At 40.4% G+C, this 22,684-nt stretch overlaps 1 protein-coding gene across 1 annotated transcript in view; it reads left to right on the top strand.

Moving 5' to 3' along the window:
- Positions 1–22,684, top strand: part of LOC146715318 (mitogen-activated protein kinase kinase kinase 11) — a 44,764-nt gene that overhangs the window by 12,019 nt on the left and 10,061 nt on the right. Inside the window, exons 2-5 of the mRNA XM_085451718.1 lie at positions 13,788–13,968; positions 17,380–17,528; positions 18,531–18,706; positions 19,922–20,168. Of these exons, the coding sequence (XP_085307844.1) occupies positions 13,788–13,968; positions 17,380–17,528; positions 18,531–18,706; positions 19,922–20,168 (753 nt within the window). The remainder of the gene's footprint in view (positions 1–13,787; positions 13,969–17,379; positions 17,529–18,530; positions 18,707–19,921; positions 20,169–22,684) is intronic.

Raw genomic sequence — 22,684 nt, 5'->3', positions numbered from 1 at the left:
TACAATAATACATACAGAGAAAAACCCAACAATCATATGACCCCCTTTGAACAAGAATTTTGGCAACAGTGGGAAGGAAAAACGCCCTTTAACAGGACCTTTAACCTCCAGCAGAACCAGGCTCAGTGAGGGGCGGCCATCTGCTGCGACCGGTTGGGGAGAGAGAAGGAAGACATGATAAAAGACATGCTGTGGAAGTGAGCCAGAGATTAATAACAAGTATGATTCAGTGCAGAGAGGTCTGTTTACACATGGTGAGTGAGAAAGGCCTCAGGTCAGGAGCTGATTAGACTAGCTTAGCATACACACTGGAAATTGATTAAAACAGCTAGCCTTGTTCTGACAAAAGCAAAGTACTAGCACTGCTGACTTCCACTAATATCTTATTGTTACTTTGACGGATGTAGAATTGTGCTAAGCTAGGATAACCACATCCTGAGTTCAATTACCTCTTAAAATTAAGTGTTCTGTGTGAGTTATTAGTTATTAAGTATGTTTTCTTTTGTTCTTCTTAGCCCTTCAGTTTTAACTGCCATTAAAACCTTTTTACTAACTATTTTGACTCCTAGTTTAATCTCCTTTTAGTATTTTATGTATAAATTTTGTGCACATAAATAGCTGCAGTCAGAATATTCAGGTTATGATTTGTATGGTGTGGTGGTCTGAATGGTAGCATATGAAATTAGTATGCAGATAGTTTTAGGTGTCTCAATTAAAATGCTGCTCGGTGCATTGTTTCGGCATTTCGTATTTAGTTGTTACTGTATATATCTGCACCATATAACCTCTGTATTCACATGCATTATGCACTACGTACTGTAGGTGCAAAGCGAGACAGACCCACACAATGACTGCACGCCCACGCTTAGTCATGAAGGCTGCAGAGTTATGTCTCTGTGTGTGTAGTCCGAGCAGGATGAGTGAGGGGGGCCAAACAACAGAACTGCAGGGGAGGAAGAGGAAAAAACAGAAAGAAAATAAAAGCAGATACTGGAAGGTCAGAACACACAGGAAGTAGAGATGTTTCCAGCACTCAGCCAGACTGAAATCTGTTGTTGTTTTTTCCCCTTCTCCAGTCTGAAATATAGTTTCAGCTTGTCCTCTTTCTCACCTCACAGATCATAAGATATGTTTGTGGAAGAGAAACCAAATGCATGGGTTAAAACATGTTTATATGATAAAAGAAATTAAGGAATTGAAAGATTAAATTTATAATAATACATAAATGTTGTTTGCTTTTTTTAATCTAGGCTTGCAGTTCTAAAGAATTCTTATTAGTTGCAGGGTTTCCACTTAAAATATCGTTACCTGTGTTGTCTTTGACCAGCATGATGGAATTCAACATTGCACTCAATTAGTATAGCAGTATCAGTCTGCTATAGTGCTGTTGTGAGGCACTATACAGAGCACTCCCTGTTCCTGTGATCAGAAGGCCTGTTTAGTACCATTTTTACAAGATATAAAATATCATCCCTTTAATGTGTGCAAAAACAAGTCAAGCCCAGGAATGTCTGAGAGCCCTGTGTTAACATCCGATGCGCTCTTACAAGGTCTCTTCAGATATTGGTAAGTGCGAAACAGTTACTTAATATTTCCAGGAATAAACTGCCTAGACTACTTTGTGCTTACCATTGACTTATACTGTGATGCTTGATATACTACTATGCTCTACAATGTTGAGTCACACTTCAGATTATTATATCATGAGAAATATTTTTGCAAATTCATATCATCATATAATTTTGAGGCTATGTAACCCTTTCCTAATGGTGAGTGACTAAGGCACTGAAGAATTTGTTGCCAGTATTGTAATACACCAGGTCACTGGACTTGGCAGGAACACTGGGTTAACTTCTGAAAACATTTGAGCCTTCAACACTTCAGCCCAACAGTCTCAGTCATCTGACCGCCAATCTTTGCAAAAGCTCTAAAATGACCTAGCTTGCTTTAATTTTGGAGTTTTTAGCTGCGCTATACTATCTCTATCTGCAAAACAGGAAGATGGGATGAACAACACTATGCCATAGCTCTTATTGTCGCAGTGTCAACTCTGCTGGTGTCATTTTATATTCATTGTCTCATAGTAATTTTTTAAACTACTTTTAGTTCCCTTAAACAACTAAAATTTCAACAGTTTGTACTTAAAATATTAAAAGGAGATTAAACTAGCCATCAAAATATAGTTGGTAGGAAAAAAGTTCAACAACTAAACAACTAAAAGAACTTTTAGTTCCCTTAAACAACTTTTAGTTCCCTTAAACAACTAAAATTTCAACAGTTTATACTTAGAATATTAAAAGGAGATTAAACTAGCCGTCAAAATATAGTTGGTAGGAAAAAAGTTCAACAACTAAAAGAACTTTTAGTTCCCTTAAACAAAATCTTTACATTTGGGTTTTGAATTCAGTTTAAATGTGGTTCTTTAATGGCAGTTTGTGGCTTGGAAAATACTTTGGCAATGGACGTGTTTACTGTCTCCGATTGGTCGTGTGCTGTAAATGATAACAAAAAGTCCTTAAATTGTTAAATATTTTCAAAAAGGGGCTCTATAGATATGCATATCTATACTGTAGAATCCACATAATATATATATTTTTTAGCTGGCTCTGGTTCATTAATCAAATTTACCACCAGCATAATTCCTTTCCCCCACCACCACCTACATTGACCCGAAAACCTCTGGGGTCAACCTCATAACAACCCCTTATTTAAGCTTCTGATGAAATGGCTGTAATGTAGGGTAAATTTCAACACCATGGACCTCTGGATGCTTGTTAATAAGTCACTGCTTTCAGGCACTCACAGGCAGTTACCTGGCGCAGGGAATCATTTATAAACCCCCCTCATCAGCGTTAATGTGGATGCCCAGAAACAGAATACTCCCTTGTATTTGTTTTGGAGGGTGTGTTTCATACTGAAACTCTCATGATGATTCGCTTCTAGCTTATGTGCTTAAAGACATGCTTAAGAAGCCAGGCAAGATTTTGTTCTTTGCGTTCTTCTTCTTTACCCCCCAGAAAAGTGTGTGCGTGTGTGTCATTTTAATAATTAATAGCAGTTTGTCTCAGAAGTTCTTTTAGAGTTATTTTTTTGCATAGATGCATTTTGGTGCCTCCCAGACAGGTCTAGCCAGAGCCAGTGGATGATTTCCAGCATTTGTTAGAAAAGCATAAAGCAGACTTGTTAATGGGGGTTTCATTTACTCAAGCATAACACTGTTTTGTTGATCGGTTTTGTTTTCAGCACATCAGCTCTACTCTGTTGGGCTAAGTATATTAACAGCTTCCTGACTATATATATATATCTGTTTACTTATTTTAGCAATTTCTTTATTTGTCTGAGAGACTGGCACCATTCGCAGTCCATTTAGTAGGATTTATTTGCCCTTATTTAGAAAGTTCAGTTGCCGCTAACTAGCTAGCCCCAGACCTTTTGCAGCTTTTATTTTTCCTACTGACTGGCCTCCTGCCATTTTTTGCTGTCACAGCCAACCACAGTTTAATTTAGCTGTTTTCCCAAAGAGGATCTCCTCCTGCTGTTGGGTGAACTCACACTTCACCATTTTGGGCTTGAGCTGCTGACAGTACTCCATCTTTGAATGCTTTAGGTCCACTTCCAGAAGCTACAGCAAGCGGAGCTACTCCAGGTTCATAGGCTGGACTGCAGAACAGAAACTGCAGTCCAATATGGTGTAATGAGTAAAATAATAATTGTATATTGCTCAGTTATTTGTCACAAAATACTTGGAACATAAAGTAGCGGCAGATAGATTTCTGGTAGCGCTACTGCTTCTACGGTGCATTGATAGATACCTAGTCTTCCCCCTTAATAGCCCATTGTGAGCCAGAAAAAACCCAACTTCTAAGTTATTTAGGCTTAGTGAATTTAAAATTTAATCTCTCAAAGATATGTTTTTACCCAGTTTTCATGAATGCAAGTTATATTTATTTAAAGATTTTAGCTAGCAGTGATATTTTTGTTCTGACAATTTATTTCTGTAATTTCAATGAATAGAAACGTTAAAAGGTTTTTAAATTCAGATGTAAAACAAGGATAAGTTTCAGTTTAGATATGAAACTACAAATTAAGCTAGCTAACTGGCTGACTCCTTCTCATGGCCTGTAGTAAAAACAGAAACATGCTAAAGGGGACGTGGCTGCCTCCCTCTGAGAAGTTACATCACCCCGCTCTCAGGGTTTGCATCTATCTATTAAGACTCTCCCTATAAAACAAGTCTAACAGGGCAAACGTCGCAAACCAACAGGTTCACCAACATTATCTTCCAACTTACTTGGATGAGTTCGCGAGGGTTGATTTTCCCCAAACTGCTGCAAACATCATCCTCCCCACCAAGGCTCTGACAGCAGTTAGGTTGTCAAACTAATCATGACTATATATAATATTTCTCTGCAGCTGAGCGTGATTTGCGTCTTACAGGAAATGGGTGATGTTTTAAGGTGCCATACAGAGTGATAGCATGAGTGCATTCTGATCAGGGAATTCAGGTTTTACTAATGACAGCCCTGTGGTGCAGTGTGTGAACCAAAAGTGCACATCAATCACAACTTTATCTTTACACATATCAAATAAGGAAGATGTGCCGCCTCAGACGGACAGCACACATTGGTTAGTTGTGGCCTAGTGTTTAAACTGCTGACGTTGCTTAACTCTCGCGCTCAGCGAGCAACTTTGAATGCACCCCTGAGCTAAGGCGAAACTCCAGTGGCATGAGCGCCAGTTTCGTCGTGAGTTGACATCTGCACTATGATTGTACCCGATCTCTCTCCCTCTCTCTCTCTCTCTCCTTTGCTCGCTGCCTGGTCAGAGCTTGCCAAACTGTCTGTCAGGCTATGGCTTCGTCCCTCAGGGGACAAAGCTCCCGTTCTTCCTGGGGAAAGCCCCCACCCTGCCGGAATTCTCCCCTAGCCTACGGGTTGCAGGGCAGGGAGGAGGGAGAGGGAGGAAGGTAGAGAGAGCACAGAGGTCGACCCGATGTCGGCATTTAAAGACCAGCACAGATCATTTTGGCCATGGAGCGATACTATGCACTCTTTCATTTGACCTTTTTGCTTTTTGTTGAAAAGAATTAGTTTTTTTGTGTTGTCCAGATTATTATTCCTTTTAAAAAAATGCACACCAAGTATGGCGCGAGTTTTCAGTCAATGCCGGCTTAGTATCCTCGGGTAATTATCAGTCCAACTCTAGCAGAAACTAACAGGGGTGAGGAATCATACCATACATAGGAACAAGTGGTGAGAGATGGAGATGTAGCTGCAGTTTGGAATTATAGGGAAGAAGATAATTAAGTGAGGTGCAGAGTGAAGAGGCAGACTTTTGGATGTGAAAGTTTATAGCCTTTGTCGCTGCATGCACTGTATGTTCAGTGTCCTTGACGAGGGCGTGAGCCTAAGCCAGACGTTGCTTTTTGTATGTCAGTACCTGCCAGTGACTGTTTAAGTCCACTTTAGCGAATTTTTCTATGCCTGCTAAACTTCCTTTTTTTCAAACGTTGCATAATACAGTTTACATTAGCAGCTGTGGTGGATCTAATGTGCTCCGTTCATAGTAGTTTTTGAAACACTTGATCCATAAAGGATAACTAATAATATCCTGTTTTGTCATTATTTGAGTGTAATAATAAAAATTCAAAAACGAACTAAATGAAACAATACTGTCAATGAAAAACAAAGTAAATTTCATAACACATTCTGCTTCATATAGCTATGGTAGACAAGTGTATTTAGCCAACCACAAACCGCAGCCTCGGTATGAGCAAGGGATCAAAACAGGGAGGAGGAAAATTATGGAGATGAGTGAAAACAAGAAAAAAGAGAAAAGGCTTGGTGGCCTTTTTTTCCAGTGAAGTTATAAATGCCCATCGAAATGATATAAATTGACCAACATTTCTTGTGTTATATAAATTTGTTGCACCTGCTTTTTTTCTATAAGGTAAAATATACCTAAAAGTTGGTGCAAGCAGGCTTTGCACCAACTTTGTAATAAAGTAATAGAGTCCAGTAGCACTCTATTTCCAGTCCTAGACACTATAACTTGTTGCAGTTTGGGTAAAATTATCAAGTTTAATACCTTTAAAAAAATAAAATAAAAATCTGAAATAATATTGCTGCATTGAATAAAAATAGATGTTTGTTTGTATGCTCTGTCAATTTACTGGCCAAGAAAACTGCAACTGGTGCATCTCTACTGAAAACTGGACTACAACAAAAAGTCAAAGCAACATGTTTTTTGATAGGCTTGATGGTTAATCTGTGACAGCATATTAAGAGACCCTTTCCCATTAGTATTTGCCAGTAAATCTGGGGTAATGTCAGTAAATGTGAGCAGAACAAGAAGCCTTGCTTCTTAAATGCCATGTGAAGAATGTGGGGAATGTATAATAGCCCATATTTGTCCATGAGGCACCGCTGCCTTTATCAGTCAGGTAAGCACATGTTTAATCAGTGCTGGAAAGACCCCTGAAAAAAAGCCATGACTCTGGGATTCTGTTGCAGAGTTGACTCACTCCCACAGCCGCTATCATATCTAGGCCACCGCTGGTAGGAGTCATGTCTGCAACTGACACACTCTTGTTTCTGAACAACAAACAATGCTAAACAGAGTGCCGTTGCCATGGAGAACAGTCATGCTGTTTTTTGTGGTGACATTGTTGGTTTCGTGCCTCTCAATCAGGAAGACACTCTGACTGGGCAAGCCCGATCTAGTCGTGATATTTGCCGTTATCCTTTGAAGGAGAGCTGGATTTCCTGCTCTTTTTACCTCTTTGGTTCACACACCTCCTTAAAATGTGATTAATATGGGAGACAACAGGGGAGGTAGATAAAAGCACTCCCGTATCCCTCCATGTTATGATTTTAGTTCAGTACAATTTATTTGTAGACTTCCTTTCTTAATGAATTTATTGCTTCACATAGTTTTGAAGATATCAGCAGCACAATTATTATTATGTGGGTCAGTGGCTGATTTGGACACGGAGTTTAGCCACACGGTGTCCAGTAAGCAGCTGACTAGCACGCCATTTGCCGTCAGTGTGACGGTGGTGGTCAGAGGAGGATGGCCGAACAGGAGCTAAACTGTGAATGCACTCTGCCTCAGATCAGGAAGTGGAAGAAGAATGTCATGTGTACATGTGCTGAGACTTTGTTTCGTGTGTTTGTTTCTCTGTGTGGTTGCATGTGTGCACGCGTGAGTTTGAGTATAGCTGTAAGTGCAAGCACATTTATGTGCATAAGTTTTGTTTGTTTATTGTGTGTGTTATGAAACCGTCTATCACCTCTGCTCTGGTGTGTGTGTTTATTTACTTATTTATTTGTTTATTTATGTATTTTTTTAATTTATGGCCCTGTTGGCTTTTGCAGTAAATCTCTGCAGGATTGTGATGGATTCATGCCTACTTTCCCCCCCTACAGAATGCCTCTGTGCTCAGACCTGTTAACATCACATAATCGATGGAATGTTTGCTAAGTAACAGTCTAGAAGTTTCTACATATCGTCCATGCAGCTGCATCGTACATGCAGACTTTGGAAATGACTACTTCTTTGGCCTTCTTCTCTCCCTACTGCACAATATATATAATAAATGGTGACACTGCTACTGGGAATCTAGAATGAAATGTATAGTTTATACTTTTATTTGTGTAACGTAAAAGTCGTAACATTACTGCTAACCTGCTCCTACGTGATTTCAAGTGAATGTGACACAGAGTGAGACATCAAATTCATAAACTGTGGACGCATGAATAATCTTAAAAATTTCTTTACTTGTCATCAAAAGTTATTAATAAATGATCTGTTGCATAGATCTCGTTTCCCCCTCATTTCCATTGGATAAATGACTTCATTCCTGTGACCGCCAACTCTGAGGACTGGTGTCGTGTCAAGGGCTGATGATTGGTCCACCTGTCGTAGCGCACCCGTGGGATTTACTCTGCACCTCGGTTTGTTTGTGTGAACTAGTTCAGTGGTGTGTTTTCATGCCTTCCTTTTAATTTTTGTGTGTGTGTGTGTGTACATTTTTCTCATATTTGAATGCTTGTGTGCATCTGGGAATATTGCTAAAAATCAAATGTGGCAAATGTGTGTTAAGTGCCTGTGTGTGCATCGTTTTGCAAATGTAGTGTGTGTGTGTGTGTACACAGTTATCTATAGCTCTGCTTTCTAGCCCAGCCACTTACAGCTGTGCCCCATGTTCCTCTATCATATGATAACAATCAACAGTCAGCTACTCTCTCTCTCTGTGACACCTCTGCTCGCTCCCTCACAGCACCAACACTTCCCGCTGCTCTGTCTCACTCTGTGTCTGCAGCCATGTGACCCCTCTTAACCTCTGTTTACTAAAATAGCAATAAGCAGCCGTCGGTGGGAACTTTATTTTCCCCCCTTCAAAAAAAGCCAGATCCTTGTTAGAGCAGGCTAATAGACAGATATCAATGTCACTGCCCGGAAGTAGGGTCATGGCACAGAGATCGAGCATCCTGGTGGAAATGGGGGTGACTGACCAGGGCTTGTTTTCACTAGACGCTGACCAGCAGTAGGACAAAAGAAGTAGAGCAAGGGATCAGGGCCTGTTGCAGTAAATACCCCCACCCCTCCCTGTGGCCTGTGGAATTGACAGAAACAGTGACTCAGGCAAAGAATGGACAGAAATTGATTTTCTGCAGAAAGGTTAAATGTGCAGCAGTAGAGGCTTTTTTTTTGTTTTGGCTGTTGGCTTCTTTTGCTACTTCATTGTTTGGGTCTTCGTTGTGAGGCAGAAGTCGATAATTAAGCAAAAAAGTTGGTGGTCGACATGCTTTTAAAGCCCCCCCCATTTAAAAAGCTTTCGGTCTATAAGAATATAAGGTAAAAGCCTCAACTTATCGTCTTGCTTTGCACCTACCCATCATCTTACAGACAGAATGGACAAAATAATATGCACGGCTGTGGATGGTGTCTCTATGACCAGGGAGCACAATTTGTCATGCAAGTACATTATGAAAGAACCGTGTCTCCTATTCCCTCCAATGTTCTCACACACAGAGCAGACAACACAACCTCTTGTGATGCATTCCTTTGTGACGTCAAACTTGCTGCCTCTGGGCTACGAGGCACAGCACAGGATGTCTGAACAAAAGAGACGGAGAGAGGGAGGGCGAGAGTCGGTTTTATATCTGGAAAATGATAAAAATTCATATATTTGTGGATAAAGAAAACAGAGAGAGGAGAAAATAGATTTTTCAGTGAAGTCGAGGGGAGGAAAAAAAGGGAAAGAGAGCCGAGCCTAGAGAGTCGGAAAGTGACTGCAAATAGTTGGAGTCTTACTTCCCTATAATAAGTGAAATTCTTTGCTGCTTCTCCTCCCTGAGTTTGACAGCCAGCCTTGCCCTAAGCGATGCCCACTCTGCCAGCAAAGGGGAAGAGAGGCACGGCTGCCGATCTCACTGAGACATGTGATACAGAGTCACACTGCAGCGACAGAAATCCTCAGCTTTATATTCTGCTTTCATAGAAACCTGCCTGGCGAGGCTTTCGGTGCTGCAAGATTTCCTGACACTGACTGGTTAACAAAATATAGAACTTATTGCATTTTATACTTTGACTTTGCTTAGAGTTTCACACAATCCCAGTATGAAGAGTTCTGGTAATGTGTAGGTCAAAAGCTGTGCGTTACTGAGTGTTTTACATGTTATTTTAGTTATACTCCATGCAATTATACTGCATGTTATAATTGCATTCGAATGCAATTATAAGAACCTGCCACACATTTGCTTTCTTATGATTGAGCACCTTCTTCCCTGCCTGAAGCGTAAATATACCTCAGATTCATGCATGTAGAAAATATAATATCCTCATACTGGCAATACTGAAGATATATGCTAGGGCTGGGCTACACGGTAATATCGGTGTAATATTGGGCAACGATAGGAAAATTAAATATCGCGATAGAATATGGGTGAAACGCGCAGAATGAGAAGAGCGAAAGTGGATCGTTAAATGAAACGGATGAACCAGAATTGGTTTGTAAAAATGCTGCAACTTCAGTGGTGTGGAACTGGTTTGGCTTTCATCTGTCAGATACACAACAGAGCACTATTTTTGGTAGAGCATGCTAGCGGGCCGTCGTTATTACCGTGTTTTTTGGAAAATACAGCACACTTAAAATCAATCCTTTGATTTTTCTGAAAATCGACAGTGCCCCTTATAATCCCGTGTGCCTTATGTATGAATTCTGGTTGTGTTTACTGACCTCGAAACGATTTTATGTACACGGCGCTTGAAAATCTGTCAAATGTTTTAGTACGACTTTGCTAAGCTACAAAACGGCACCGCTTGATGGATTGTCGGAGCATTATGGCTACCGTAGGCAGGCGCCTCGCGGAGTGATACGTACTGTGCTTCAACATAATATTACCGTGTTGTGTGTGCATAACCCCTTTTTAGGTTTTGTGGATATTATACATGGTTATGCTGAGGACATGTCGGCCAATTTCCACTGGAAATGCCTTTTGTTTAAACTGTCAGCAAGGAATTTGCATTTGCACTGTTAAAGTTTTATATAACTTTAATGCACATAAAAAAACAGCTGCTCGTTTAAGTGAAAATACATTTATGTTTGGTTTTTTTTGTTTTTTTTGCACTAATAAAGTTGAGGAGTTGTAAAGTATTTTGTCTAGTGTCAATTATATCGTCAGTTATCGTTATCGCAAATTTTCAAATGTATATCGTGATAAATATTTATGGTCATATCGCCCTGCTCTAATATATGCACACATACACTAGTCATTATAAGCACACAGGCATTAACAATAAGGACAGTTTTTTACCAACATTGTCAGGTGTGCATAAATCTAAAGTAAAAAAGGAACTTATGTGAAACAGAGAACTAAAAGACCTTTAGACCATTACATTATGTTCATATTAAAGAAAGCCAAAGTTTCAGATAATTTATCAAACAAAGTGTCATTGAAGCAATTCACTGGACATTTTAGGCTTTAAAAATTAGAGCCCAGTGAAATGGGTGTTTTTAGGTTCTGTACAAATACCGATTGTAACAAAGTGGCCTTTTGTGGCTGGAGATGAAGGCTGAGGCAGAGTACTTTGGAAACAAGAGGTGTTTATTTGTCCACATATAATATAACTCCGTGGATAATGAATGCCAGGTCAAGCCTTCAAGCAGCAGCACAAATCGGTGTCTAATGACAAATGGCAGCCTTAAATACTCTCAGCTATTATAGGACTAAACCATTATTTACTCACAGGTGAGTTTACCTCAATTCCACCATCTATATACAACACATACTTTAATAAATAAGCATATACATTTTACCATTTTCTAATAATAATTAAGTATTTAATATTTTAACCTTACACCTTAGCATCATTATGAAAATACCTAAAACCCATGTACAGAAATTCCCCACATCGCCCAGAACCTTTAACACCAATGCTCCGATATTTTGATATGTCAGCCGATATGTATGTAGACGCAATATAAACAGGCTATATGAACAGAACTATGATAAATGCAATAAGGAACAGAAGTGCTGCCTTTATATTAAATAAATCAATGTTGGATTGACAGGAAAGTGCATTACCTAATTTACTTGAGAGGACAAAAACAGGAACCCACTGGAAGCTTCCTCTGTATCAAATTACAACTGACCAAATCAAAGATAAGATATTTTTTAATAGAGCCGAGAAATTTATCAGCGCGCCGACATTACTGACAGTCTTTTTCCGAACTATCAGTATCAGCATTTGCAAGAGTTGAAAAGCAAAAATTAAAAAAGTAAACCGCTTAAATTATGAGCATTAATGTTGCTCAGTTTTCCTAACAGAGGGCACGTTGCCACTTCCCTGTTGGTTGCACTCGTGTTTGGAAACACAGCAATCATCTGACCAGAGTTGGGCACAGCATAAATGAGTAAATAAATAACTACACACGATAAATGTCAGGGAAATCTGTTTATTTTTTGTGTGTCTGAAATGGGGGGAAAAAAAGATCATATTTTTAAAGCACAAAATATCAGAACAGGTCCTACGTCTGAGTATTATTTAAATTCTAAAACGTTCAATAATCTACTTTGGCTCTCTTTAATATGAACACTGTAATGCTATATGTAGCCAGTAAGGAAAAACACAAGATTACATGTTTTAAAGAGCTGTTTAGACTTATAGCTGTGGGTTCTGCTTGCTTTGAACATACTTGTAGCTCAGCAGTCAGATGGCGGTCTGCAGGCGCCAGATAAGAGGCTGGAAAAATGAGTGTCACTAATGAAAATAGAATACAGGAATAAGCTTTACTTGCAATATTGCAGTAATATTTTTTTGTTTGTGCAGTTGAGATGGGTGCACACTGTGAGCTCTTGTAATGCTCTTCTGTGTGTAAGGGCAGCAAGATGAAAGATGTTTCTTTTTTTGAGTTTGAGTTGTTGAGTTTGTGCAAATAAATATCTTGCGATGGCATTTTTAAATGCTGCGCTTCATCTAATAGGCTGAAGGAGATATTTTTTATCATTTCTTTCTGCACCTTTTAAAACTGATCCACATCAGGCAAAAGCACCAGCATAAAAGAAATGGGTGTTTGAATTGAATTGAAAATACATTTTACTGCAACTATTAAGGCCTTGCTCATTTATAAATTATTATTTTCAGAAGTCTCTGTGGGATAAGTGATTCTAACAGGGTATCGCAATATTAACCATGCATCCAGGCCCTCTATACAGTGAGTAGTGAGTGATTTCAGAAAATGTAAGTCATTCTGAATTTGGCAATAAGAAGCTGCATAAAATGCAGTAAATATAAAATAAGCCAATAATTATTTCTATAGGTAACATTTTTATTAGTTAAGTATCAAAGTGAAGTGGCTGTAGCTAACGTTAGCTGGTTATACAGAACAATTTTGTATTTTTAATGTATTTGGCTGTGTGATAACCCATTTAGTAGTTGCCCGAGGTTTAACAGTTAAAGAGGTTTGATATTGTTTAAAGTGTATATCATTAACTGTTATTAAAACAGTCTATATAGTATATAATTGCTGCTCCTTTAGCTAACAGGAGCTAGCTGGCTAAATTTGAGAATAGTTATTGAGCTAGCTTAAGAAATGCGGTGGTGATTTTGCTAACAGGCTAGTTTGAGGATAAAAAATTTAATGGGGGGGATGATTAAAAACAGAAAGGCTGGAAGACTTTTAATTTGGGTATCATAATAGCTCCTAAAAGAAATACTTCTTTATTGGAGTCACCGAACACATTTGTTTTAGAAATGGTGCTTCCTCTATATATTTCCTCATGTGGCCAACATGTCGAGCCAGTTCACTGACAGCACAGCTCAGTTCAGCTGAGGGTGGAGACAGAGTCTGGCCCAGCTCCCAATCGTGCACAGGTCAGCTTGACGTGCTAACGTACTATATAGCGTATTGTGTACGCTGCCAATCACCTACCACTGCCAGTCTAACTAGGCAGAGGTTTATGTAGTTCCATCGATTGGTCAAATTGAAGCAAATTATGTTTGTCGACTTGAATTTTAGAGGCCTAAAATAAGAGGAAGAGGAAGTGAAAAAGAAACTGACAATGTGTGAATGTGCGTATTGAAGACATTGCTCAGTTTAGTGTGACGTTTTGTCTTTTTTTCCCCTGCTACTAGCAAGACAAGTGCATCTCTGCAGCGATGCATTTCAATGACTTTTAACCAAAACACATTTCTCGACTTGCATAGTAAACATTTTTATTAATTTGTCTCCCCCCCCCACCCTTTCCTTTCTACCTACCATCTACATCGTCTTCCTGAAGTTCTTCTGGCTGAGCCCATAGAAAATGAATGTATGGAGGGGTTGACGTTGAAGATTACAGACTTTGGCCTGGCAAGAGAATGGCACAAGACCACAAAGATGAGCACCGCTGGCACCTATGCCTGGATGGCCCCAGAAGTCATCAAGTCCTCCACGTTCTCCAAAGGCAGTGATGTCTGGAGGTAAGTCTGTGAATGTGTGTCCTTATAAACAGTTTGTTATTAAAAGACTGTTGTGGCCTGGGAAAAGAGATGATGTAATTCTCAACACCTTACAAGAATAGTTTTACATTTGAGCAAATATGATTCTTTCCTTTCCTGCAGACATTAAATTAACAAAAGATTGTCTGCCGCCATTGCCTTCGCCATCCAGCCTACTCACACAACACAAAAAATTAAAAAGTGATTTATTTACTACAAAAAGTTCACCTTTTTCATACAGTGTCACAGTCTCTTCTGCATTTTGCAATCAGTCATTGTCAGGCTTGTTTCCCTGCGCGAAACAGTGAGAGGGCAGGGAGGAGCACATCAGGGAAGGGAGTAGCTGAGGAGAGGATGGTGTTACTGGAGTTGATGACTCCCACAACTTGTTGGCCAACTTAAAGTGCAAGAAAAGCTTCTTGACAAGTGTTGTTTTGTCTAAAACTAAAGGTGAAGAGTAACACCCATCCTCCCAAAGCACCCAGTCTAGGGGAAACCACTCTCACTCATATATATGTATATATAAAGGAAGGCCTGAAGGCTATTAGCTTACCTTAGCAATAAAGGAGAACAGGATAGGGAAGCGCCCAGCCTTGCTTTGTGGAAAGTTTATAACATCCACCCACCACCATGGCTAAAGCTTATTGTTAATTAATTGGCATTGTTCCAGGCTAGCCGTTTCCGCTTTTACAGCCTTCATGCCAAGCTTAGCTAATGAATCTTCAAGCAAGCTTCAGCAAGAAATTTACTGGTAAAAGGAAAGGGAGGTATCAGGAGACTTGAGATATCTCAAAATCCTTAAAATTGTTAGCAGTTTAATCATCGGCAAGGTGACTTTACTGAAGGAGCTCATATATGTCCGTGTTTTCTGTTGGTATTGTTGAAGAATTTGAAATTGGTCTTTTGAAGCTTTGTGTGTATGTAGACTTGTCGTCCAAAGGACAAAGTGATGGGTTAGAATTAGAGGGTGAAAGAACAGAGAAGTGATAGTGGGAGACTCTGTGATGAAGAGATGGAGGGACAGAGTGATGGATTGCAGCAAGGCTGCCACGACCATGTGATGGCGTCTCTTCAAAAAGCTGCTCTGTGCTTTGTTGTGGGACATGTGTGCTGCACACTGTCCCATTGTCTCCAGTATAGACGGAGAAGGAGGCCACACACCCGACCTAACCGCAGCCCTTTATCTGGGAATATCTTTGTGTGTGTGTGTGTGTGTGTGTGTGTGTGTGTGTGTGTGTCTGGCCACATCTACACAGAGTCCCTTGATTATGGCTTGTGGTTTTATAATAATGCCTTAAACAACTGTGTGATTTGTTGAGAGGGGATTTGTGATTGAAGTGCACAGTACATGAATTTGCATTTGGAATAAGGCAGCAGGGATGTTTTCACTGAGCAACAGATAAAACTATTAAAAAAAAAAGCATGATAACTCTAATGTGCTGTGGTTTAATTGTAATCCTATAGATGTGAACTTCTACATACAGATCCTATATGAAACCAGCTCAGCAGGCAGGCAGTTTCCATAGCCTTTGTCCATCAACTGCAAACCCACACAAAGTGAAATTTCACTGCAGAATCTGGAAACCGATGAAACGAGCAAACAGGCAGGCAGCCCCGCTCTGAAGAAATGAAGGCTAATCTTTGTTTTTGTATTCTTTCTCATCTGTCCACGGCCGCTCGTCTCCAAAGCCACCATGCGCAGACGACGACCGCTTCGGGGCGAGCCGGCGAGCGGCGTTTCTGCATAGTCACAGTGTGTGGAAGTTGTAATTAAAGAACTAAATAAAAAAAGGCTGCGGCCTGCGCTCTCCACTTAGTGAGCCTGCAGTGTGTGTTCAGTCAGGTCCGGGCGAGGGCTAATTGACAGTGTGGGAGATCCAAGTCCTACGCCACACTTCATCTTCTTAGGACACAGGGCTGATCCCATTGTGTGGGCTCAAAAGTCCTGTGTGTGTGTGTGTGTCTTTGTGTACTTGTGTTTGCGCAAGTTTTGCATGCATGAGTTCACAGTGCTATGTAAGCACGTGTTTCATCAAGCAGAAATATTCCACTGCACAAAGACCTCTTGGTTCTCTGTCACCGCTGTCATAGAGAAGGTATAAAAGATAATCTTTGCTGTACAAAGCATGAATTGGAATGAAAGATGACCCGGATTTAAAAGTCATCATCTTACCTTCTTCTTACCTTCTTTCCTGAGACGTGAATTAAAACAGAATGCACTGATTTGCAAGTCATTGTATACTGAATTGGTATTGAATTCTTGAAGCTGAAACATATTTTAATCAATTATTCTTTAAATAATTTTGTTTTCTCAGAAGGTGTGTTGATTTTATCCACCGCTGGTCGAAATAGCTCAATTATACCACTTTATCCACAACACCGTTTACATGCTCCTCCCTCTTCCTGTCTACTCCAGGCTGCAGCAGGGAGTAGCTTGTCTGGGTACACGAGATTAAAATGTCTTTAATGCTGAATGTTCATATCCCACTTAGTGTAAGTCTAGCTCAACTTGTAGAACAGCTCATTTGCTCATCGGAAGAGCAGTGAAAAGTTCCCCGCCTGCTGTGTGGGTTCTCTGGTTATCTCTGCTTGCTCCTTTCTGAAGTCCATAGATGCATGTTTGATAAACTGCTGGTTCTAAATTGGCCGTAGGCAGGAATGTGTTACCCCTGAACAGGTTGTCAGTCTGCCTTTTACCTCATGAATAGACTCCAAACTCACAGCGACATTAGTTGTTTGGTCTCCTCATGTCATCACTGCGAGTAAGATTACAACATTCCTCCCCCAAAAGTCCAGCAGTTGGTTTCGTCAGTTCCCAGGCATTTACAGACTGTTGTTAAAAGAAGAGGATATGTGGCACAGTGGGAAACATGGCTCTGTCCCAACTCAAATTCAAAATAAAATCCTAAAAACTGTTTTCTTCTTAAATTAGTGTATTTTCTCTTTTCTGGGTTTATGAGATTTGCAAATCACTCCATTCTGTATTATATTTATATTTTACACACCATGTCAACTGTTTTGGAGTTGGGGTTGCACATAAATACCAGTCCATTTACACCCTAGCTGTGAGTTTTTTAATCTTCTTCTTGTTTTGATCGTTGTTCGCTATCACTGTTAAATAAATGAAATGTAGTTTGCACTAACAGCTTCCAGATAGAAAAACATCCTCACATGGCAGCTTGGGGGCAAAAAAATCATTTTCTTTCTAACACACAAGCCTAGAGGTTTTGTTTGCTGTTTAAATGCGACGGTAATTTGGTTGATATCACATAGAAATGTAAATATAAGTGGTATATGCAGCGTAAACATAATGAAGTGTTCCAACATCCTGTGTCTAATTTTGGCTCGAGCTCACTGTGTCATGCCTCGTTGTCTGGCTTGTTTCCCCTCCAGCTATGGTGTTCTGCTGTGGGAGCTGCTAACAGGAGAGGCACCCTACAGAGGGATCGATGGACTCGCTGTCGCCTATGGAGTCGCCGTCAACAAGCTCACCCTGCCCATCCCTTCCACGTGCCCCGAACCTTTTGCGCAGCTCATGTCAGGTGGTACACTCCTGCAGAAATGTAACGAAATTTTGGCGTTCGATTCAGTGGTGTGACAGGACTTTAGCGTGCCATCAGGTTGCTGTCCCGAGCACGCGTTCTTTTCCATTTCCCCAAATCCCTGCATGTTGTCAGTAACGTGGCCATTGAGAGGAAGCGTTTTATGCAGAAGCCATCTTATGCAATACATTTGTGCCCATTTATCTTCTGTTTTTTGGTTTTAAAGTAAGAAGAAATGCCACCTGGGTGCTTGCTGTCAAGCTACCAGCTGGTCCAGAAAAGTAGACACTTGGATTCCCCTTGGATTCCTTTCCCTTGATGTCATTTTGTCGTTTTTTTGTTTTTTCCTAAGTCAGGATCAGTGCACAAAACAACCAGTAGCCACCTCAGAGGATTAATTAATTATTGGATTGGTTTTTGATCTTCTTGTAATGCCTAAAGTTTAGAAGCAAATTATGCAAAAGTCCCCGCAGCAAGTTAATTAAGCATGACACTTTGAATAAGTGATCAGCTTGACTCTAAATTGTGCTCACACAAAGTGCCTGAAACATGTGTAAATAAAAGTTAGAGGCTTTGCAGGTTACTTGTTCAATATTACATGTAATAAGTGCAAAGACATACGCCTCATGTAGTTATCTGACCTAATTTTAAGTCTTTAAATCTCAGGTGACGGCATTCAGTTGGATGATGAAATTCTTCTTCTTCTTCTTTTTTTTTTTTTTTTCATTTTGTCTGAGGATTAAAATTAATGAATGAGGGACTTTCAGGTCCCTTGATTTTAAGAAAATGCTCAAAATATGTGAAGCTGTCCTAGAAATGAGTAAATTTGTCGTCTTATTGTCAGTTAAAGTAACCTCTGATCTTTTCCCCCAACTGTAACGTTTCTAATCGCTCTGTATTTCTGATTGGTCCATTACTTCTGGACAGCTACATATGCACGTCACTTTGGTGTAGCACCAACTGCATCCCTGTGACTCACTGTATCCCCTGTATGTGTGACAGAGTGCTGGGACCAGGACCCCCATCGCAGACCCAATTTCAGTTCCATCCTGGCCCAGCTGATGGCCTTGGAGCAGCAGGTGAAGGAAGAGATGCCGCAGGATTCGTTCCACTCCTTGCAGGAGGACTGGAAACTGGAGATCCAGGACATGTTTGATGAACTCCGGGCTAAAGAGAAGGTAAGAGGCCCTCAACTCTGAATCACTAAGCCATGCCCTTGCCAGGGCTAGCTTCTGATTTAGAAAATGTCATTTTAAATAATAACAACTTGATGGTACTGATATTAAAATGAAGTCATCCACAAAGCCCACTCCTGACATTTAACTGAACATGTTTCATTAACCACATGATCCGGGTTAATGTTCATGTTGACATTTCTGTGCAGTTTTTTCTTTTAATGTGTTTCGTTGATTTATTATGGTTCAACACACCATCAGCTGGAGATTTATTCTGGCTCTGAATTGGTCTTTTGGGGGCAGTAAGTTTGTTACTTCACTCAGTGAGTTTAAATACTTGGAGTCAACCAGCCAAAGGAATGGACACTGCAAAAGTGGGATGAAAAAGAGAGAGCAGGCAGGGTGGAGTGGGTGGAGACGAGTGTCAGCAGTGATTTGTGACAAAGGGATGGCAGCAAGAGTGAAAAAGAAGGTTTACAACGTGGTAGTGAGACCCGCTGTGGCATGTGGCACTGACAAAACGACAGGAGCGAGAGCTGGAGGTGGCTGGTTGAAGATGTTGACGATCAAGATGTTGATGACCAGAAGGGACAAGATTAGAAAGAAGTACATCAGACGGACAGCTCACGTTGAGATGGTTTGGAAATGTGCAGAGGAGAGATAGTGGATATACTCCACAATGAATGTTGAAGGGTGGAGCTGTCAGGCCTACAGTTGTTTATGACAACAGGATTATAGTGGGATTTTTGGTTTTTAAGCACAGCCTCATCATAGGTGGGCTTTTCATCCCCTCTGCTTGAGCAGATCCCACAGCTCAGGACAACCAAAGTCCTCAACAAATATTGTATGTTTCAGGGGTTTCTGGAAAAGCACCCTAACTCTAAGAGCCACAGCAGCTGAGGTGTCTTGCCAGTCTTTGTTATTCTCCCTTATTTCTGTGGCCTGGGGGTCACCGAGCCCCTCTAGCCGTGTTCTTAGCAGCACAGTATTTAACAGAGTATTTAGTGTAGTATCCCAGGAGGAGAAACCCATCAAATAAAATGTCAAAGAGCAGCTGTGAGTCATCATGCATAATAATAGCTTTCACTGCTACCAATTTTCTCAGAATTTTGTTTCATTAAACTGTAAATTTGCATAACCTCAGTCACACACACGAGACCTGCTGATATTAATTCACTTCTAAATACTTTCTTTCACTTGCCTTTCGCCCTCCATCAGGAGCTGCGATGCCGTGAAGAGGAGCTAAAGCGAGCAGCTCTGGAGCAGAAATCTCACGAAGAGTTCCTGCGGCAGCGTGAGCAACAGCTGGCCCAGTGGGAGCAGGATGTGTTCGAGCGTGAGCTCAGCCTCCTCATCCTCCACTTGAACCAGAACCAGGAGAAACCTAATGTCAAGAAGAGGAAGGGCACCTTCAAAAAGCACAAACTCAAGTCCAAGAACGGCGAGAAGATCAGCATGCCCCAAGGTGCGTCGGCTTATATCCGTCTATCCATCTTATCTACCTTTGATTTGTTCTGTCAGAGATCAGACTCGATTTCTTGGTCAGTCTCAACAAGCAAAAAATAACAACAGTCCAAAAAAACACATGCAAGAGAGCAGTGAGAAGGAAGTGAGGGAGAGTTTTTGTGGCACGACTGGTATTTTTGTAGCACGGCTCCTTGGAAAATTGCTATCAGGGCTGAACTCATGTAAAGATTGACATTTTGAAAGAGAGGCTGCAGACAGGTGCAGTTTTGCGCTATTATAAAAAAGTTTGTCATTTTTAAATCTTTTTTTCAGCAGCTCCCCTCCCCATCTAAAAATAAATAAATAATTTAAAGGTGGATCACAGGTCTGACTTGCTGATATCTACTCTGACCAGGATTCACTTTGCCCTCCTCTTTTTCTTCTCTTACTCACCTGACTGCCGTTTCTTGTCCTGAGCTATCACAAAGTCACACAGTCTGCAGCAGTTCACATCAAGTGTTTCAAAGCATGTATTTTGGGCTGAGCAAGCATGCATAAATGCGCGCTGTGTATGTGTGTGTTGTGGTTAGGCCTTTCCCAGCAGCAGCAGGGCGGTGATGTGGTGGTAGTGGTGGGGGGTTGATGAGAGGGGAGAGTGAGCCAACCACGCCTCGACACTTCCTGTCCATGGACAGACTGCTGGCTGGCCTCTCTCACTTTCTTGCTCTCACTCTGTGCCTCTCTCTCCCTCTTTCTTTTTAAGCATACCTTCCTCACCCATTTTGTCTTGTTCCTTTTCCTCTTTAGCTCCCTGGCCACTGGTTTTATTTTCCTTCTTACAGTATGTGCCTGAATCCCTTTCTCTTTTTTTCCCCTTTTCCCACCAATATTATTATTGTCTTTTTCTCCATCCTATATTAAACTTGCACTTTATACCCTGCAGTAACATATATATTGTGGGCTTTTTGGAGGGGGTTCAGTAGCTGGAACATACTTATGTGTCCTTTTTGGGATATTTTTTTCCCCACATACACACATATTCAAAAATATCTGAGAAAGTAAAGCATGGGATACTTTGTAACTGTGTTAAAACACAAAAGTAAGACATCTAAATCATAACATTTCAGAAATATACAATCTTAACATAAAATCTTCACTAAGGAAGACTCGTTAAGCTTTGCATATATGGCCTTTTAACAGATAGGCTGCCTTAGCAAGTTGAGCACTAGCAAGATTGGTGACTGATTTGCAATAATTTAGATGAATGTGAAATTTTTGGGATAGTAACAGTGTAAATAATTTGTCCTGCTTTTAACATATACACCTATCTTCCATGTCTATCGACTGCATAACAGTTACTCTGCATAAAATCACTACTTTTGCTAACTAGCTAAAGCTAGCTGCCTCATGTGCTAAATTAGCTAGCTAGTTTAACCTCTATTAGCATAGCAACATGCACTAGCAAACTTTAGCAAACAGTAGCAGTTCCTTTCTGACACCACATGTAGGTCTTTCATTAATTTTACAGTTTATCTGTAGAATAGAATAGTGTTAATTGGCCTGCAGGCCTTTCTGAGTAATATCAGTGTTGTAGTTAAACACGGACTTTAATCAGCATGCCATTATCAGCCATTGCCACTAGTAGCTTCCTTAATGCTTGATACATGGAAAGAGTAAGGTCTTTCGTGAGTCCTCCAATTATGTATCTGCCTATATCAAAGCTCATCAGTGAGATTTTAAAAATAAAAATCCTGTTTGTGTTCTGCAGAGAGATTTTGATTATGAGCCATAATGTTGTAAGCACCCAAAGTAGACTTGATGTGAGCTGCGAGACTGTGATACCATATATGCCCCTGTAAAAACCACAGGTCTCTACGATATCAACCTTGTTTTTTTTCTCTCTCGAAAAAACTACTCTACCCACAATCCTAAATCAAAAAAGCAATGCCCCTGATTGGTGGAGGCGTAACCATGGAAACGTTTAAACTGCAAATATTAGGTTGCTTAGTGAGCGGGAAAAATTCAGAAAGTGTGAGAACAGTGATTGCAGTCTCAAACAAAGCACTGTACCATATCAGTAACAAAGCTTTACACACACCACAAACTGCAAAGTGTATTAAAAGCTGTTATACAAAACTAATGAAAAGGACTCAGTTCAAGAGGGTTGGAAGTTATTTGCTGTGGAATTTGGGATTTGCTGTGGGTTGCAGTGGGATGAATAGTTCCTTCACTTTAAAAACTATTTCAACAGTCTTGTGCCTTTTCCATTTTTGACCTTTTCTTTTTTATTTATTTTTTATCTAGATCAAATGTTTTTATGGTCACGAGTCCTTTCATTGCTGGTTGGCTTGGTTCAACGCTGAAAACTTCAAATTGATGTGTTATCACTTGGAATTATTATGACAGTAATAACTGCAAAGAACACATGAGGAGTACTAGGATAAATACAATTGCATTTGAAAGAACGTGGGGGAAATGCCATGTTGGGGCTCATATTAGTGCACAAATCGGCTGTGGAAGGTGTGACAGCTAAAG

Source organism: Copadichromis virginalis, linkage group LG3 (assembly GCF_057382275.1).
Source record: "Copadichromis virginalis isolate Kocher_CV1m ecotype Utaka linkage group LG3, C_Virginalis_male_GT1.1, whole genome shotgun sequence".
NCBI lineage: Eukaryota > Metazoa > Chordata > Actinopteri > Cichliformes > Cichlidae > Copadichromis > Copadichromis virginalis.
This window is presented reverse-complemented; position numbering and strand designations above follow the sequence as displayed.